Source organism: Heptranchias perlo, chromosome 5 (genome assembly GCF_035084215.1).
Source record: "Heptranchias perlo isolate sHepPer1 chromosome 5, sHepPer1.hap1, whole genome shotgun sequence".
NCBI classification, from domain to species: Eukaryota; Metazoa; Chordata; class Chondrichthyes; order Hexanchiformes; family Hexanchidae; genus Heptranchias; species Heptranchias perlo.
The window spans coordinates 55802091-55822234 of NC_090329.1; the positions used below are offsets into that span (position 1 = coordinate 55802091).

General features: G+C 42.4%; 1 protein-coding gene across 18 annotated transcripts in view; it reads right to left on the reverse strand.

The window, feature by feature from the left end:
• LOC137321765 (dystrobrevin beta-like) overlaps positions 1 to 20144 on the reverse strand; it is a 534882-nt gene that overhangs the window by 285418 nt on the left and 229320 nt on the right. For 17 of the 18 annotated variants that reach the window (XR_010962899.1, XM_067984400.1, XM_067984401.1 and 14 more), the window contains 2 exons: positions 15926 to 16031; positions 7734 to 7900 (listed from right to left, as the gene is read on the reverse strand). Coding sequence is in view for 17 of the 18 variants with exons in the window: in XM_067984400.1 (XP_067840501.1) it covers positions 7734 to 7900; positions 15926 to 16031 (273 nt within the window). In the remaining variant the exon portion in view is untranslated. Of the gene's footprint in view, positions 1 to 4604; positions 4663 to 7733; positions 7901 to 15925; positions 16032 to 20144 lie in introns of those variants that run through there. The other variant, XM_067984414.1, reaches the window with a different exon arrangement.

A 20144-nucleotide genomic window follows, 5' to 3' on the forward strand; every position in this document is an offset into this window, starting at 1 on the left:
GACAGAATAGATAGAAACAGACTGTTTCGAATGGTTATGGGGCCTAGAATATGGGGACATAGATATAAGATTAAATATAAGGGATTTAAGACAGAAAGCAGGCTAAACTTTTCTTTCTTACAGAGGGTTAAGAGACAGTGGGAATGCACCACCAGAGTTAGTGATTGAAACAAAGACCATGGAAACATTTAAGAATATGTTGGATGGGAGTTTGGAGGAAAGGGGAATAAAGGGATATGGGAACTGAGTGGGGACGTGGGATTGGGACCACTGCTCCTGTGGAGGGTAAACACCAACAGAGACTGGTTGGAGTAAACGACGTGTGTTTTGGTGGTAATTTCTATATAATTCTACGTAAAAACTTGGAGTAAATTTTCAACCCAAAAAAAATGAAGGAGATTTTTGGCCTCATTTTATTGACAAAGAAAATCAGGTGAAGATGCTTCAAATGTTGAAATTTTGGAAATAGAAATGTTATTTCCCCATTCATATTTCCCTACCTTTTCCTACCCTATTTTCCTAACTGTTTATTCAGCACCATCTAGTGGTGAAAACCAGAATAAATCTTAAAACTGCAACAGTCTGTGCCATGAAACATCTCTTCAAATTATCATTATTTGTTCTTATGCTGTAACTGCACTCATTAAGTAGTCATGATCGACTATTTCATTGGGATTATGTGACTTCAAATATAACATTATGTGCATTATTTTGTGGAACACCATCTGCTGTTGCTAACCATTAAATCTTATTTTATTTTTAATGTTCCACAGGATAAAGCATTAATCCTGACAGGCAGTGAAATTACTAGCAACATCAATAAATTAAATACACTTCAACTGATGTGCATCAGCTTGGCCCAGTGGAAACACTCTCACCTTTGAGTCAAAAGTTTGTGGGTTCAAGCCCCACTCCCACATTGTGCGCATAAATCTAGGCTGGAACAATACTGCAGTACTGAGGGAGTGCTGCTTTGTTGGAGGTACCAATTTTTGGACCAGACGTTAAACTGAGGCCCTGTCTTCCTGTTTTGGTGGACATGAAAGATCCCGTGGCACAATTCAAAGAAATGCAGGTGAGTTCTCCTAGTATCTTAGCCAACATTTATCCCTCAATCAACAGCTCTTAAAACAGATTAACTGGTAATTTATCTCATTGCTGTTTGTAAATTGGCTGCCACATTTTCCTACATAACAAGTGACTACACTTCAAAAGCAATTAATTGCCCGTGAAGTGCTTTTGGACATCTTGAGGACATAAAAAGTGCGATATACATGCAAGTTCTTTCTTTAATGCTCCCCAAAAGGCTCATGACATGGAGCATACACGTTGAAAGAGGATACACACTGAAGACCAGTGGTTGACATGAAATGAAGTTCTATTCGTAAAAGGAAACTTGTGCTAAGCCAGCAGCAAAGGGTTGTTGTAACAAAGTGCTCTTTGCTTAATAAAGCCATTATGTGTCAACACCTCTCCCCATTCATCTTCTCCTCCTCTTCTCCGCATAGACTTCCCTAAATATTGAGATGAGGAAAACCTCGACTATCTCAAAACTGCTTTCAGCTCACTTTACCCTCCACCCCATCCCCACCATGGGATGACAGAAGCTCTTAATTGCATGATGAAAGATTAGGAATAATTTAAATTCTGAATGAAATATTTTATAATTTCCTGAATCTTGAATCATGATGAGATATAAGAAATTTATTCCATGAGCTAACTCAACAATGTAGCATGGTCATGAGCAATTATGTGCCAGGTCCAGCAGTTAGAAAAATGTTGTGCTTTTTGTTTATATCATATGTGTTTGTGCACAGCTGGAGTCTATTTTCTAAAATTTGGTACAAAACTAACTCGTGAAATCTTAAATATTGGTCCGAAAGGAAAACATCAGGTCCAAATGCATTGGCTTTTTAATCAGAAATCATTCTCCAATTAAATTATCTGTTGGATTGAATTTATTGAATAAGGTACAATATTGTGCTTGAAACAAATAATATATTTTTTGACTTGGCATATGAGAATAAGAGTACAATAAGATTCCCTGAGAAATTAAAAACTATAATTCACTGAAGCAAATTACTTCATTACCATTGGTACCTCATTCAAAAAGGACACTGAATAATCAATGCCTGTCAAAAGAATTATATTGTTTACTTGTAAAAGAAAAACAGTAGCACATGCCAAATGTACAAAATAAATTAAACTATACCAAACAGTATTGGTAGATGAAATGAAGAGAAATATTCATGGTGTAACTCTGATTGAATGCTCAGTGAACTGGGGAGATAGATAAATGACTATGAGAGAGGTTTGCACGATTAAGTCACCAAAACAAAACTAGGATTTGGTTCAGTGGACGTAATGAAAAGTTGAAGCCACCATCCCTCATTTTAATTCAACTTTAAAAAATCATATTAGCATGAGAAAAAAAGCTGTGTCTTTCTCTTTGTCTGTGTCCCTCCCAGTCGGGGAACACTTCAGCAGTCATGGACATTCATCCACCGACCTTCGGGTAAGCGTACTCCAAGGCGGCCTTCGAGACACACGACAACGCAAAATCGTAGAGCAGAAATTGATAGCCAAGTTCCGCACCCATGAGGACGGCCTCAACCGGGATCTTGGGTTCATGTCACGCTACACGTTACCCCACCAGCGAACAAATGTTATCTGTTTTTAATATAACGGGTCAGTTGCTGTCTTTTCTATGTTTCTACCTCTCTATCTGTTTTTTTTTGTTTGTTGTTTTTTTTTGGTGATTTGTATATTCTGAGACCTTGCAGGTAACACCTGTCTGTCTGCACACTGATTGCCTTGGCAACGGGCAGTTGAAAAAACTGTCTGTAATCACCATGCATTGTTCTGTGAATTATAAATGCGATTTCATTTCGAGGATTTCATTTCGTTCACCTGAGGAAGGAGGAAGCCTCCGAAAGCTTGTGAATTTAAAATAAAATTGCTGGACTATAACTTGGTGTTGCAAAATTGTTTACAATTGTCAACCCCAGTCCATCACCGGCATCTCCACATCATGTCATAAGGGTGTGAGCAGATTGAACCTCTGTCTCACAGGTGTAACTGATTAGCATTGATCCAATGTTATGTTTGCCTACCTGTGTATTCAATTTTAAGGGTGATTCTGTGACCCATCACTCCCAGCGTGGAGAAGAGCACTCAGGGGCCCATGCTCAGAAAATCAAAATTTCCTACAATGCACTCCCTGCGAGCATCACTTCATTCTGGAGAGATCAGATCAAAAGACTGTCCCTTTCATAGTCTGGAAGCTGTTTCAAGTTGCAAATAGGTTGGAGATGTATAAAAGTACTGAGGAAGGCAAGAAGGTGATGCATGTGTGCGGCAGTTAAGGGAAGGGATGGTAGGGTGGTATTGGGGCTGGGAGTTTTAGAGAGGTGGTGTCCTTGGGCCTGGGAACAATGGGAGGAGAGTTTCAAGATCTGGTGTGCTGGGAGAGAGGGGTGCCAGGGTGTGGCAATAGTAGGTGGGTGATCTTGGGATGCTGGGATGTCATTGATTAGGTGGAGTCAGAACAGTGGAATGGGGTTGCAGGGTCTGGGAGCAGTGTCATGGGGGTCTTGGAACATTGGAAGGTGAATAATTAAATTTGGGAGCAATGGACAGGCTGCGAGGCTCGAGCAGCATTGGGTAAGAAGGTACACAGATATGGGATTAATAGGAGAGGATGCTGCAGTCTTGGACCATTGATACAGGTTCTGGGATGTGGGAACACAGGAGTACGGGCAAACGAGTGTCTGGGATGGCTATGGAGAGCATTCTTGGGTTTGGAAGATTATGGGTGGAACTAACTGGGGGGAGGGGGGTGCTGAGGACCAACAGTATTTTCAGTGGGGTGGGTTGAAACATAATGAAGGCTGTAAACATTCATGAATTCTCCACCTCTGCACCCCAAAATAGTTCAGAAGTTTTACAACAGTGCTTTCCCAGTTTTCAGTTGTGAAGTCTGTTTCAGTTATTCAAAGCGCTTATTGCATTTATACTATAATTGACAACTTGTATGTTGGCAATTAATGTGCGAATGCACAATAGACTAAAATAGACTTCCCAGTTCAGTCCTGGAAATTCTCTTGGGAAAACCTACCCCACATGGAGAAAAGGCCAATAGCCATGTGTGCCCAGTCGTGACCCATGAAGTTGTTACTGCACTTTTATTGTTGCTTCAAAAAATTAAAACTGGTTACCACATCATAACTAGGATCTTACCAATTGGCCTTATCTTGGAGTGCGGGTGCGAGGAAGTTCCAGAGGGTCTAGGCTGTACAGAAGACTTTTAAAATATTACATGTCCAGGTAAATTAAGACAAGATTATTCTTCCCTATTCATATTTTGCAATTAAGCTAGAATGGAACATTTTGAATCCTTTTTTTAAAAAAAACTTACTCCTTCCCCTTTTATGAGGGTAGTGGTGTTCAAAATTAATCTCATTCCCAACATGGACTGAAATGAAAAATGCATTGAAAGAAAAATAACAGGAGTATATCAGTGGCTCAGTGCGTAAATGCAACATGCCCTGTGGTGTTGAGCCATGTAGACCTGAGAAGTCCCAAGTTTCATCCCTGGTCTGTGTTGCATTATCTGATTTCAAGAGATGGCAATTGGTGTTACAAGTGACCAAATGTCCTCTGCTGGTGAGGGAAGAGAGAAAAAAAAAATCAGCCAGAGTTTCTGCTCAAAATTGCTATCCACTGACTGCCTGTTCGGAAGATGAGTATGTCCAGCTCAAATGAGGACAGGATCAGCCTTGGCTGTGATGCATCCCACTGTAAAATAACCTACTGGCACTCATTGTCTAGGCTCACATATGAATTAAAACCTTTTGGATAAGTTTACAATGGGCTTCCCTCCCTACTCCAGTAGGTGTCAAGGTCTTCTACGTGCTGATACAATGGTACGTTGTTGACTCTGAGGTATGCTACGCCAGTTGTTTCACAAGATAATTACAGATGAGGAAAGACATTTGGCCCACCTTAGTTCATCCATTCAGAAAGATCCCACAATCCCCCCATGGCAGTATCTTATTGCGTATTAAATGATTTCATGGTTTTTGTTTCCACCATTTTATCCAGAGGTTCATTTCATTTATTGATCACTCTTTGTATGATGAGCAACTTTCTGATATCAGTCCTAAGTTTGTTTTTTTAAAAACAGTTTGTACCTGTAACCCCTTCTCCTACTCTTGCAATTTAGCCTGATGGTAATCTTGTAGATTTACCTTTTCCATACCATTTACCATCTCATGTACCTCTATCAGATCACCTTTCAGGTGCCACCATTCAAGGCTGAAAAGCCCAAGTTTCTCCAGTCTCCTCATAACAGACCTACACTAGAAAATTAAATTTCAGTTCACAGAAAGTTAGGCCTGCTTATGGAAACTGCCTTTGCAATAAGCATAAATGAAGAGCATTAGGAGAAAGCCCAGACTGTAACAGGTGATAAGCCACACTGGTCAACCGGTAGGCGATTCACCAGGGTGATCAGCCATGGACTGTACAGTCCACCAAAATCAAAGGTGATTCTAAGTCTATTGAATGTTATAAATTGAGAACGGTGGCTCACAAAGCAAGCAACTGCTGATCCAAAAGGCAAACTGGGGAGTCGGAGAAACAAAGTGGCACCACAAGCCACGAGACCATGGGAAACACAGAAACATAGAAAATAGGAGTAGGAGTAGGCCATTCGGCCCTTCGAGCCTGCTCCACCATTCAATATGATCATGGCTGACCCTCTATCTCAATACCATATTCCTGCTCTCTCCCCATACCCATTGATGCCTTTTGTGTCTAGAAAGCTGTGTGGCAATGCTGATCTCATGGAATATGGTTGAGCACTTGTGCTTGATCTCTGAATAAGCATCGAACAAAACGTCTGCAGACAAGGTGTCATCTGACAATGGTACACACTTATCTGGTACAAGGTAATCAGATTCTTACAGGCAGGAGTATCCACATTCACACTGCTTTGAGGGCAAAGTGTGGCTCCAATGTTTTAATCTGGAGTACAAAAGCAACAAATGTGCAATACTTCATTCATTCTACTGATATTACCGAACTTGAACCATCATCCACAAGAGAAATGCTTGGAATATTGTTCACCCATCCCAGATCGTGACGCATCACTTCTCCACATGCTCAGAAGTCAATAGCTTACCGAAAAATCTTTTGTGCCTTAAGCTCATTTGCAACCAATGGTACAACAGCTGGTGCACTGAGAGCACGTTGCCTTTGCGATACATCTCATACCCTTTTTGAAGTTGAAAACTGGGATTCAGGAGAAAAAATGTCTCTCATAGTTGAACCAACCATACCAAATTAACACGATTATTTCCTAAGCTCCATCAAGATGCGAGACCCCAGCCGTTTGCAGGCGGTTACCAAGCACTTTACCTTAATTTGACATATTTCAGGACAAAGCAAGCAGTCTATGTTAAGTGATTTCTACTTGGTTTGCATTCAAAATGTATCCTGAATAAGAATAGTGTCTTCAAACTGAAATTTGGTTTACCAGATAGCAATGTATATTTTCTTAGGCCTGGGCAAAGCAAACTAGCAGCAACCATCATATTTAAAAGGTTGATATTAAAAATACATGATCTTAAAGATTTAAAATGCAATGAAAATCCTATTCATCATGAGTACCAATGTAAATGTTTGTAGCTTTCCTGAAGTTGACGGAGAAAGAATAATTGCATGAAAAAAGCTTTGAAATTGCCTAGTATCATGATGCCCTTTACCTTCAAAATTGAAATAGATGCTCATCCAGATAAATTCTCAAACACGGAATTTGTTGTGAGAATGTGCTCCAACTGAGTTCCACTAATTTGTGATTACGATTTGCTTTAATCTGGGTACTACTATGGTCCTATTTTAACTTTCCTCTCTTGCTCCAAACACGCTATCCTACATGCCTCTGCTCCTCCCTACATCCCTATGTAGAAAAGCATGACCTATTTTAAGTACAGTCAGCATGGATTCAGGAACGAGGGATCATATTTAACTCACCTACTGGAGTTTGTTTGAAGACACTACTGACAGGGAGGACAGGGAAATGCAACCTAATATGCTTGGATTTTCAGAAAGCATTTGATAAATTTCACATTGGTGATTAATGGCCCCAGTAAGGGGTCATGGAATAGAAGGTAAAATATGATGCTCAACAGAAAAGTGACTTAAAAACAGAAAACAGAGGATAACTATATATGGGAATTTTTCAGGGGGTGTCCCAGGGGTTGGATTTGAGACTGCTGCTATTCTTAACAAGGTATACATCAATTGAGTTGGACAAGGGGGAAGGGTGACCCTAATTAAAATTCCTGTTTGTAGATGACAACAAAATGGGAGCCAAGGAATAATGCAACTAGATTCAGAAGGATTTGGACTTTCTATCTAACTGTTCAATAGGTGGCAGATGTAATTAAAAGTGTCGAAGTGTGAATTAGGAAAGAAACATAAAAGAGTGTATTTGTTTAATTGAACAGTGATACAGCATGATGATCAAAAAAAAATCCAAGGCTCCAGTAAATAAATCTATGAACCTCTTACTACAGTGCTTAAGTACAGTAAAAAGGTAAATAAGGGATGGAGTCACAGTGTGGACCCAAAGTGTGCACTGCAAAGAGTAATTGGGATATTTAGAGATACAAGTAACTATTTCCATCATAAAATATCCTTTTACAAATGGCTTGTATTCTTTTACTCACCCAAGAGGAGTGCTCCTTCATTTGGTGCTGGTTGCTATGGGACCCACTAGCATAACCCCGCCAAAAGCAAGTCTGACAAAGTTGGTAGTTGTGGCATTGTTGGCAACGATACCGGAAACCCATCATACTCTCGCTGCGACAGTATGAGCACTCCACCGGATGGAAGACTGCAGAAAAATGGAAATAAATTACATAAAGTAAAAGTACTTGGTGCACTTCAAATATCTTTTCCAATTGCTTCCTGTTAGACTTTTTATGATGCGTGGATTCACATTGTGCCATGATTATGAACTAAACCTAAAAAAATAATGGTTGGTATTTTACAGTTCATTTGAATATATATTGCTTGGATTAACAAATGCAGTTTCACTTTGCTTCATTATATTCAGCACTGAATACTAAAATAAACTACATATACAATATTGTGCTAAATGCTTAATTGAAAACAATAGTGCACATTCAGTGATCCAAAGTGTAATTTGTATTACAACAGTAGACATATTTTGGAATCTGTCACTATAAAGGGCGCAATATTTTTCAAAATGCCTTGAATTCAGCCATTCTATAACTTTTGTTTTTAATGAACTGCCAATTCTCTGAGGTAAGGGTAAACGAATCTGAAAAAATATTAGTAATGGTTGGGGTACACTAAGGATTACTAAGCATTCGGAAAGTTAACCAAATCATACAATGTTTTTCTGTTGAGGATAATGTCAAGTTTCACACATTTATGTAAAGGGAAAGGATTTAACGCAGAGAAGTGTAAAGTGATACATTTTGGTAGGAAGAATGAGGAGAGGCAATATAAACTAAATGGTACAAGTTTAAAGGGGGTGCAGGAACAGAGAGACTTGGGGTTGCACAAATCTTTGAAGGTGGCAGGACAAGTTGAGAAGGCTGTTTAAAAAAGCATATGGGATCCTGGGCTTTATTAATAGAGGCATAGAGTACAAAAGCAAGGAAGTTATGCCAAACCTTTATAAAACACTGGTTAGGCCTGAGCTGGAGTATTGTGTTCAATTCTGGGCACCACACATTAGGAAGGATGTCAAAGCCTTAGAGAGGATGTCAAAGCCTTGGAGAGGATGCAGAAGAAATTTACTGGAATGGTCCAAGGATGAGGGACTTCAGTTATGAAGAGAAACAGGAGAAGCTGAGATTGTTCTCCTTAGAACAGAGAATGTTACGAGGAGATTTGATAGAGGTGTTCAAAATCATGAACAGTGTTGATAAAGTAAATAAGGAGAAACTGTTTCCAGTGGCAGAAGGATCAGTAACCATAGGATGCAGATTTAAGGAGATTGGCAAAAGAACCAAAGGCGACAGAAGGAAACATTTTTTTTAAACAGAGTGTTGCTATGATCTGGAATGCACTGCTTGAAAGGGTGGTGGAAGCAGATTCAATAATAACTTTCAAAAGGGAATTGGGTAAATACTTGAAAGGAAAAAAATTACAGGGTTATGGGGAAAGAGCAGGAGGGTGGGACTAATTGGATAGCTCTTTCAAAGAGCCTGCAGGGGCACATTGGGCCGAATGGCCTCCTTCTGTGCTGTAACATGCTATGATACTATGATTTCTTAACAGCTTTACAGTTACAGATACCATTGAATGTGTTGGTTACATAAGACAGTTCCATTGAATAATCATTTAACGAAAGTTTGTACCTTTCAATATTGATAATGTGACCCTGCTCTACACTAGGCCAAGACTACTGCAAAATATAAAGACATTATTGAGCAGTTTTGCCTGAAGGCACTTGCAAACACTTCAGACTTGTTTCTTGCACTTCTATACTGGGTTCCACCTTGGTTGAGGATCGATATGTTCAAGGAGCCCCTTCCTTCTGTTAGTTGCCTGGATGCCCACCACCATTCTTGACTGAATGTGGCTCTGGCTGGTCTGCTGCTTTTGCTATTTCGCATGCAGCTAGTTCTGTGTAGCAGGGAAGCTCTCCACAGAGTCCTAGGCAACATTCATCCCTCAACCAACGTCAGTAAAACAGATTATCTGGTCACGATCTCATTGCTGTTTGAGAGACCTTGCTGAGCATAAATTGGCTGCTGCATTTCCTACATTACAACAGTGAGTACGCTTCAAAAGTACTTAATTGGCTGTTAAATACTTTAGAATATCCAGAGGTCATGAAAGGTGCCATATAAATGCAAATCTTTTTTTTCTTTTAGTTGCTTCACTAGGTTCAAACCTCATTGTAAAATATGCCGAGTGCTGCTCCCAGCACAGATTGCTACACTCCATGTTGAACCCGGATTTGTCTCCCAGCTAGATGGTGATCAAGTAGTGAGGGATGTACCAGCCATAAAGTTGCAGATTGTGGTGATACACAGTTCTGCTGCTGATGGTCTATACTCCCTCATGGATGCCCAGTTTTTGGCTGCGAGATCTGTCCTTAGTCTGTCGCACTTAAAATAGTGGTAGTGCCGCACGACAGAATGGAGGACGTCCTATTTTCTGCCAATGCTATCATGTGTCTGTGTCTGTGATAGATAGGTTAGTGAAGACGATGTTAAATAGGTTACTTCCTCTTGTTGGTTCCTTTACTACCTGATGCAGGCCCAGTCTGGCTGCTATGCCCTTTAGGACTTAGTCAGCTTGGTCAGTGGTGGAACGACCAAGCTACTCTTGCTCATGGACATTGAAGTCCCCCACCCAGAGTACATTCAATGCCATTTCTTCCCCCAGAGCTTCCTCCAAATTTTCAACATGGAGGCGTACTGATTCGTCAGTTGGGGAAGGCAACAAGGTGGTGAGAAACAGGAGGTTTCCTTGACCTTGTTTGACCTGATGCTATCGGGTCAGAGATAATATTAAAATGTAAACCAAACCCTCATGGGCTGTTTCTTAAAATACAAGTCATTTTTACAGTTCCCCTTCCATGGATTATTGCCTGGAGACCTTTATGAAGAATATCAGAAAAGCTTGAGCAGCAAAGCAAACATCAGAACTTGTGCAATGATCACACCCCTTATTCCATCCCGATCATGACCACCCTGCATTTATGAATGACAGGTTGACACCCAAATAATTTTATCAAGCTCAATTTCAAAATCTATCTGGATCCTCAAGATCACTGAGAACATTTGACAAGTATTTCATCAATCAGTTTAATTTTGGAGGCGACAAGTTATTGTTTGCGGAGAGAGAAGATTCTAAACTCACATGCATGGATTCTTCTCAGCTCACCTATTTTAGACAGACTGTCAGATGAGAACAGACTGGTTTGGCCCAGCTGGAAGGATTTTTTTTTATTCGTTCATGGGATGTGGGCATCGCTGGCGAGGCCGGCATTTATTGCCCATCCCTAATTTCCCTTGAGAAGGTGGTGGTGAGCCGCCTTCTTAAACCGCTGCAGTCCGTGTGGTGAAGATTCTCCCACAGTGCTGCTCGGAAGGGAGTTCCAGGATTTTGACCCAGCAACGATGAAGGAACGGCGATATATTTACAAGTCGGGATAGTGTGTGACTTGGAGGGGAACGTGCAGGTGGTGTTGTTCCCATGTACCTGCCGCTCTTATCCTTCTAGGTGGTAGAGGTCGCAGGTTTGGGAGGTGCTGTCGAAGAAGCCATGGCAAGTTGCTGCAGTGCATCCTGTGGATGGTACACACTGCAGCCACTGCACGGTGGTGAAGGGAGTGAATGTTTAGGGTGGTGGATGGGGTGCCAATCAAGCAGGCTGCTGTGTCCTGGATGGTGTCGAGCTTCCTGAGTGTTGTTGGAGCTGCACTCATCCAGGCAAGTGGAGATATTCCATCACACTCCTGACTTGTGCCTTGTAGATGGAGAAAGGCTTTGGGGAGTCAGGTGGTGAGTCACTCGCCGCAGAATACCCAGCCTCTGACCTGCTCTTGTAGCCACAGTATTTATATGGCTGGTCAATGGTGACCCCCAGGATGTTGATGGTGGGGGATTCGGCGATGGTAATGCCATTGAATGTCAAGGGGAGGTGGTTAGACTCTCTCTTGTTGGAGATGGTTATTGTCTGGTGCGAATGTTACTTGCCACTTATGAGCCCAAGCCTGGATGTTGTCCAGGTCTTGCTGCATGCGGGCTTGGACTGCTTCATTATTTGAGGGGTTGTGAATGGAACTGAACACTGTGAAATCATCAGTGAACATCCCCATTTCTGACCTTATGATGGAGGGAAGGTCATTGATGAAGCAGCTGGTTGGGCCTCGGACACTGCCTGAAGGAATTCCTGCAGCAATGCCCTGGGGCTGAGATGATTGGCCTCCAACAACCACTACCATTTTCCTTTGTGCTCGGTATGACTCCAGCCGCTGGAGAGTTTTCCCCCTGATTCCCAGTGACTTCAATTTTACTAGGGCTCCTTGGTGCCACACTCGGTCAAATGCTGCCTTCATGTCAAGGGCAGTCACTCTCACCTCACCTCTGCAATTCAGCTCTTTTGTCCATGTTTGGACCAAGGTTGTAATAAGGTCGAGAGCTGAGTGGTCCTGGCGGAACCCAAACTGAGCATCGGTAAGCAGGTTATTGGTAAGTAAGTGCTGCTTGATAGCACTGTCGACGACACCTTCCATCACTTTGCTGATGATTGAGAGTAGACTGATGGGGCGGTAATTGGCCGGATTGGATTTGTTCTGCTTTTTGTGGATAGGACATGCCTGGGCAATCATCCACATTGTCGGGTAGATGCCAGTGTTGTAGCTGTATTGGAACAGCTTGGCTAGAGGCGCAGCTAGTTCTGGAGCACAAGTCTTCAGCACTACAGCCGGGATGTTGACAGGGCCCATAGCCTTTGCTGTATCCAGTGCACTCAGCCGTTTCTTGATATCACGTGGAGTGAATCGAATTGGCTGAAGACTGGCTTCTGTGATGGTGGGGATATCGGGAGGAGGCTGAGATGGATCATCCACTCGGCACTTCTGGCTGAAGATGGTTGCAAACGCGTCAGCCTTGTCTTTTGCACTCACGTGCTGGACTCCGCCATCATTGAGAATGGGGATGTTCACAGAGCCTCCTCCTCCCGTTAGTTGTTTAATTGTCCACCACCATTCACGACTGGATGCGGCAGGACTGCAGAGCTTTGATCTGATCCGTTGGTTGTGGAATCGCTTAGATCTGTCTATAGCATGTTGCTTCCGCTCTTTAGCATGCATGTAGTCCTGAGTTGTAGCTTCACCAGGTTGGCACCTCATTTTTAGGTACGCCTGGTGCTGCTCCTGGCATGCTCTTCTACACTCCTCATTGAACCAGGGTTGATCCCCTGTCTTGTTGGTAATGGTAGAGTGAGGAATATGCCGGACCATGAGGTTACAGATTGTGCTCGAATACATTTCTGCTGCTGCTGATGGCCAACAGCACCTCATGGATGCCCAGTTTTGAGCTGCTAGATCTGTTCTGAATCTATCCCATTTAGCACGGTGGTAGTGCCATACAACACGTTGAATGGTATTCTCAGTGCAAAGACAGGACTTCGTCTCCACAAGGACTGTGCGGTGGTCACTCCTACCAATATTGTCATGGACAGATAGATAGGTGAGGACGAGGTCAAGTCAGTTTTTCCCTCGTGTTGGTTCGCTCACCACCTGCTGCAGGCCCAGTCTGGCAGCTATGGTCCTTCAGGATGATGCATGAATGGTTCGAGTGATCCCATTTCACAAAAAGCACAAGTTTTGGAAAGCTGGCACTCTTCACTGGAGCACCAACACACAGTGTCATGGCATGGAAAGACTGCAGGCTTGATGCCCTACTCTGTTCAGTTGGTAATTTTTGTCACACTGCACAGGAAGACACCAAAGACAAGAAAAAGGATGGGATATCAACAGGTAAATTTCAGGAGATGACTCTTCTGTATTTCCGACACAGCCCAATTTAGGCAGAACTTCTGAACGTCTGGGAGCAGATTGCCTGCTTATTCTCAGCTGCATTTGGTATGTAATCTGGTGAGCAAGTCTTCGTCCAATAAGTTATTGAGACCATCAATTGTACACATACATCGTTTTTAACATGACCATTTTTTTAACTTCAAATTAATTCAAAGGAAAGAGCAAAAACATACAATTTGTAAAGCAGAAGAACAATAACTTGCATTTATATAGTATCTCTACCGAACAGTCATGCCACATGTTGGGAAATCCAGGTTCTGGAGGAATAGGGATGGGGGTGGAGGCGGGGGGAGGAGAAAGAGGAGGGAACAAACAAACAAGGAAGCTTCTTTTGTACAAGTTAGAGAGTTTAGAAGTTACAATTTTCTATTGCTAAGATATTGGGGAGTGAAGCAAAAGGGTCAGTTATCTAAGGTAGAATATCATCCGCACATTTTGTATTTGGTCTCTCCAGTTTCTTGCCCATGGATATAAGAGCTCACTTTGATTTTTGAAGTTGGACACCGAAGACAATTTTTTTGACAATGACTTTATTGTCATAGCAAAGAAGAGGGAGGACAGGGTGCATCTTTCCCTGGTCCCTCATTGAAGGGGGAATGCAGGCGAGCCAAGGCCATTTGTGCACAGCATAGATGGGCCATTTGCCAATGGATATCAATCCATACTTTCCCTCAAAATAGTGTGAAGAGCATGCAAGTACTTGGTGTTTGAACTGAGGATTGAAAATGGCATTCCTTAACCTTCATCCTCAAAGGTTGCTCGATAATGTTAAACTCCATGCCTATTGGAAAGGAGGTATTTTACTCTTCTCCAGTACCCATCTTCAAGTCTGTACCAGTGAAAATTGGAAATCATACAAGAGGGCAAGTTCTTAAGCGAAAAGAGACATGCTCTTTCGGTCATGCCAGGGAAAGGAGACTGCTTTTAAAAAAAACGTAAAATTCTCTGCTCTCAACTCCTGCATATAATCTGTACAGTTCTACATAGTTGCCCTCATACAGGATAATGCACAAGAATAAAACCAACAAGAGAGTTTTGATTCCCTTATTGAAAACGAACAAAATAAATTTTGATGTAAACATGGGAAAATGGATCATTTTCCATTTTGGTATCAGCATTATGTATATCCAAATCAGGTACAGCACAGTTCGAGGCTCCATCTACTCTGCCCCAACAACATGCTTCAATCTGAACTTCAGAAGACCATCCGCTACTGTACCAGTTGATATTTTCCATTTCCCACAACAACCATGAGTTAAAAATTTAGTGCCAATTAGTGCAAAATTGGGGACAATTCTGTCCTGTGAAATCACCAGTAGCAATGGGGCTGAGACTTTACAGACTGGATTCCTCTCCAAGTGAGTTCAGGCCAGGACTTCCAACCACCCATTTTTCTGGGTCAAGGGTCACTGAAGATGCATGGCAGGTACCCCCATGATACAGAGGGAGCCTGCCACTGCTTGGGAGCAAAATGCAGACATGTGCTGCAGTACCAGAAATAGGAGGAGCCAAATTTAAACTGGGCAGAAGCCCTCCAAAGATTTTGTGCACTACAAGTTAAAAGCTTCTCGAGGAGCCATGGCCTGTTTTGAGTACAGTATTGGGCAGAAGAGACTGAGAAGTGGCCACTACTAGGTGCTCTCTCCCTATAACAGCCATTAGCAGGCTTCCCACAACTGCCCCGGCATATATCACCATCGCTCTTCTGTCGATACCTGGGGTCAGCAGTACATCAGGAGGAAGGCAATAAAATTGGCCAGTTTCCCCAGGGCTGCATTCCCCACTGTCATTTAAATGCAGTAGGGCAGTCAAGGGTCAAGTGGCCAAGCCCATTCTGGTCACTACAGAACCTCTGAATCACACATATGCTATATGGTAATGGTTTGATTGCCCAATGGAGTTTTGAAGTTGGACACTGAGGACAATATTCTTGATTGAGCATTTGGCATTTTCAACAACAATACCTTCCAGTTTGTTGCAAGGTTTATTACATGATTAATATTCTCAAGGCTGATACCTGAGAGCTTAAGAAATGCACTAAGAAAACAGAACAAAAAGACAAAGAAACAAGAATTACCCTTGGATGCTGAGAGATTGCTTCAGAAAGCTTTTCAGTGTATTATGGTGATTAAGAGCCTTTTCATGTGCACAACCTGTATTTTTGTCTATTCATACTCTGAAAATATAATTCATGTACTAAGTTACACAGTCATTTTCAAACTTTGGTCACCCCTGGTTAAATTGAGATACGGCAGAGAATAACTTTCATTGCAATTAGTTTCAAAATATGTTAATATTGCTATTTAATATTTAATCTCTCAAACTTACCATTTTCCACATTGGCAAGTCTGTGCATAAGTGGTAACCAGACCAGGCACTGTGGAGGAGGGTCAGCCATCATTGTATCCAAAAACATATTTAAGGTAATTTTTTTCTGAAAATGAAGAATATGCCCATTAGTTCCATATAATTTGGTATGCGGTGCAGGAAGAGCATGAGTTACTATTTAAGGTAACATCCTACAAATCCAATACTAGGTATATGACTGGAAACATATGTCCCGAATGGGGATTAAAAGTGGGGGATGATGTCTTGTTACATGGGTTATGTCCTCTCTCAGGTTTCCCTCTCAGCAAAACAATTGCTCCACTCCACTCTTCCAATACCGTGAAGTAGCAACTTTCCCACCTCACTTTGTTTGAGCGAGAAGCCAAGCCACACATTTCAAACGCAAACATTTGATGTAATTTTTTTCAGATCTGTGTCTGAAGGGCAGGCACTTTTGAATTTAACAGCAGTTATTTAGAATAAACGCACGAAGCGTGGTAAATAAGGTTGGTGAGCTGCAGGCGCAATTAGCCACACGGGAATATGATGTTGTGGCTCAACGGAGACCTGGCTCAAAAAAGGGCAGGATTGGGTACTAAATATTCCTGGATACAAGGTGTTCAGGAAAGATAGGGAAGGACAAAAAAGGGAGGGTGGTAGTATTGACTAAGGAGAATATTGCAGTGCTGGAGAGAGAGGATGTCCTTGAGGGGTCAAGGATGGAATCTATTTGGTTAGAGTTAAGAAACAATAGAGGCACCATTACACTATTGTAATTCTATAGGCCATCAACTAGTGGGAAGGATATGGAGGAGCAAATTTGCAGGGAAATTATAGAGAGACGCAAGAACTATAGAGTAGTGATAATGGGGGACTTCAACTATCCTAATATAGACTAGGATAGGAATAGTGTGAAGAACGAAGAGGGGGAGGAATTTCTTAAGCGTGTTCAGGGGAACTTTCTTCATCGGTATGTTTCTGGCCCAACGAGGAAGGAGACTTTGCTGGATCTCGTTCTGGGGAATGAGGTGGGTCAAGTGGAGCAAGTGTCAGTTGGGGAAGATTTACTGAACAGTGATTATAGTATCATAAGGTTTAGATTAGTTTTGGAAAAGGACAAGGAGCAATCTAGAGGAAAAATACTTTATTGGAGGAGGGCTAATTTCAGTGGGTTGAGAACGGATCTGGCCCAGGTAAATTGGAATCAAAGATTGGCAGGCATAACTGTAAGCAAACAATGAGCGGCCATTAAAGAGATGGTTCGGGTACAGTCTGGGTGCATTCCCACGAGGGGGAAAAGTAGGGCGACCAAAGCCAGAGCTGCCTGGACGATGAAAGAGATAGAGAGTAAGATGAAGCAGAAAAAGGGGGCGTATGATCAATGTCAGGTTGATAATACAAGTGAGAACCAGGGCAAATATAGAAAGTACAGAGGAGACGTGAAAAAGGAAGTAAGAGGGGCAAAGAGAATGAGTATGAGAATAGACTGGCAGCTAACATAAAAGGGAATCCAAAAGTTTTCTACAGGCATATAAATAGTAAACGAGTAGTAAGAGGAGGAGTGGGGACGATGAGGGACCAAAAGGAGATGTACACTTGGAGGCAGAGGGCATGGCTGAGGTATTAAATGAGTATTTTGCAACTGTCTTTACCAAGGAAGAAGATGCCGCCAAAGTCACAGTAAAAGAGGAGATAATTGAGTTACTGGATGGGGTGAAAATTGATAAAGATGAGGTACCAGAAAGGCTGGCTATGCTAAAAGTAGATAAGTCACCCGGTCCGGATGGGATGCTGAGGGAAGTAAGGGTGGAAATTGCAGAGGTGCTGGTCAGAATCTTCCAATCCTCCTTAGACACGGGGGTGGTGCCAGAGGATTGGAGAATTGCAAATGTTAGACCCTTGTTCAAAAAAGGGTGTAAGGATAAACCCAGCAACTACAGGCCAGTCAGTTTAACCTCGGTGATGGGGAAGCTTTTAGAAACAATAATCCAGGACAAAATTAACAGTCACTTGGACAAGCGTGGATTAATAAAGGAAAGCTAGCACAGATTTGTTAAAGGCAAATCATGTTTAGCTAACTTGATTGAGTTTTTTTGATGAGGTAACAGACAAGGTTGACGAGGTCAATGTGGTTGATGTTGTGGAAATGGACTTTGAAAAGGCGTTTGATGAAGTGCCACATAATAGGCTTGTCAGCAAACTTGAAGGCCATGGAATAAAAGGGGCAGTGGCAGCATGGATACGAAATTGGCTCAGTGACAGGAAACAGAGATTAATGGTGAACGTTTGTTTTTTGGACTGGAAGAAGGTATACAATGGTGTTCCCCAGGGGTCGGTACGAGGACCACTGCTTTTTTTGATATATATTAATGACTTTGACTTGAGTATACAGGGCACAATTTCAAAATTTGCAGATGACACAAAACTTGGAAGTGTAGTAAACGGTGAGGAAGATAGTAATAGACTTCAAGGGGACAAGAATAGTTTGGTGGAATAGGCAGACACACGGCAGATGAAATTTAATGCAGAGAAGTGCGAAGTGTCACATTTTGGCAGGAAGAACGAAGGGAGGCAATATAAACTAAATGGTACAGTTCTGAAGGGGGTGCAGGAACAGAGAGACTTGTGGGTACATGTGCACAAATCTTTGAAGGTGGCTGAACAGGTTGGGAAAGCAGTTAAAAAAGCATATGGGAAACTGGGTTTTATAAATAAAGCATCGAGTACAAAAGCAAGGAAGTTATGTTGAACCTTTATTAGACATTGGTTTGGCTGCAACTGAAGTAGTGTGTCCAATTCTGCGCACTGCACTTTAGGAAGGATGTGAAGGCCTTAGAGAGGGTGCAAAAAATATTTACTAGAATGGTTCCACGGATGAGGGACTTCAGTTACATCGATGGACTGGAGAATCTGGGGTTGTTCTCCTGAGAGCAGAGAAAGTCGAGAGGAGATTTGATAGAAGTGTTCAAAATCATGACAGGTTTAGATAAAGTAAATAAAGAGAAACTGTTCCCATTGGCGGAAGGGTCGAGAATGAGAAGACACAGGTTTACGGTGATTGGCAAAAGAACCAAAGGCGACATGAGGAAAAACTCATGCAGCGAGTGGTTATGATCTGGAATGTGCTGCCTGAAAGGGTGGTGGGTGCAGATTTAATCATGGCTTTCAAAAAGGAATTGGATAACTGTTTGAAGAGCAAAAATTTGCAGGGCTACAGGGAATGAGCAGGGGACTGGGCTAACTGGATTCCTCTTACAAAGAGCCGGCACAGGCTCAATGGGCCGAATGGCCTCTTTCTGTGCTGCAACCATTCTATGATTCTATAAATGAAGCCCCCCCGCCACCGATAACTGTTCAAATCAGTGAGTATTATTTGGAGCTTTCAGACAGTATGTCCCTGAATTTTCTCCAGGCCAGAGGTGCGTGCCTGGCATAAGTCGGCCAGGTGTGCAGTGGTACCTGAACAAAATTGGACATGACCTGAATACACTAGGTCCAAACCCAGTTATTCTGACGTGGCCTGGATGGTTGGAACCTCCATTTTCCATAAACAAGGCCCATGATAGCGGAGAATCAAGAGGTGTGATTTCCCATGCCAGGAATTTCTTCAGCTCTGTTCTCCTTACCACCCAGCAACCTAAAGGTCAGGATAAATGCCCTTTGCAATTCAGGTCAGGGACAGAATTGGGGACTGCTGATGTCCTAGCCAGGAAGACCCTGGAAGTAGAAGCAACGTATTTCCCTGATCAGCCTTCTTACAAAGAGCTTGATCAGTCATTGATTTTTTTAAAAATACAAAGTAATATAATACAAAATGTTGGAAATTCACAGCCAGTCAGCACCTTATGTTTCCAGAGATGATGACCTTAATTTTACGACCCCCCCAACTCTCTCTCACCCCCTTAAATTTTGAAGTGCAGAAATCAGGACATTGACAAGGCTTCTGCAAAAGGCAGGCATGGGGCTAATTAACATACCAAAGTCACAATCTGATGACATCATCAGCACCATGACATTAATTTAATATTATGTGAAGGGGAGGCTCGAGCTGTGGGAGTCGCGGCAGCTGATCCAAGGCTGGAGATTCCGGATCCCCAAGATAAGTGGCTCTTTTAGCCCTCCTTATGGGCCAGGAGAAGGAGTGCTCCCCCTAAGCCTCTCACGGAAACCTTCGGCCTCCCCTCGCTCCCGCCCCAGCCCTCTCGGTTGCCGATCTCCG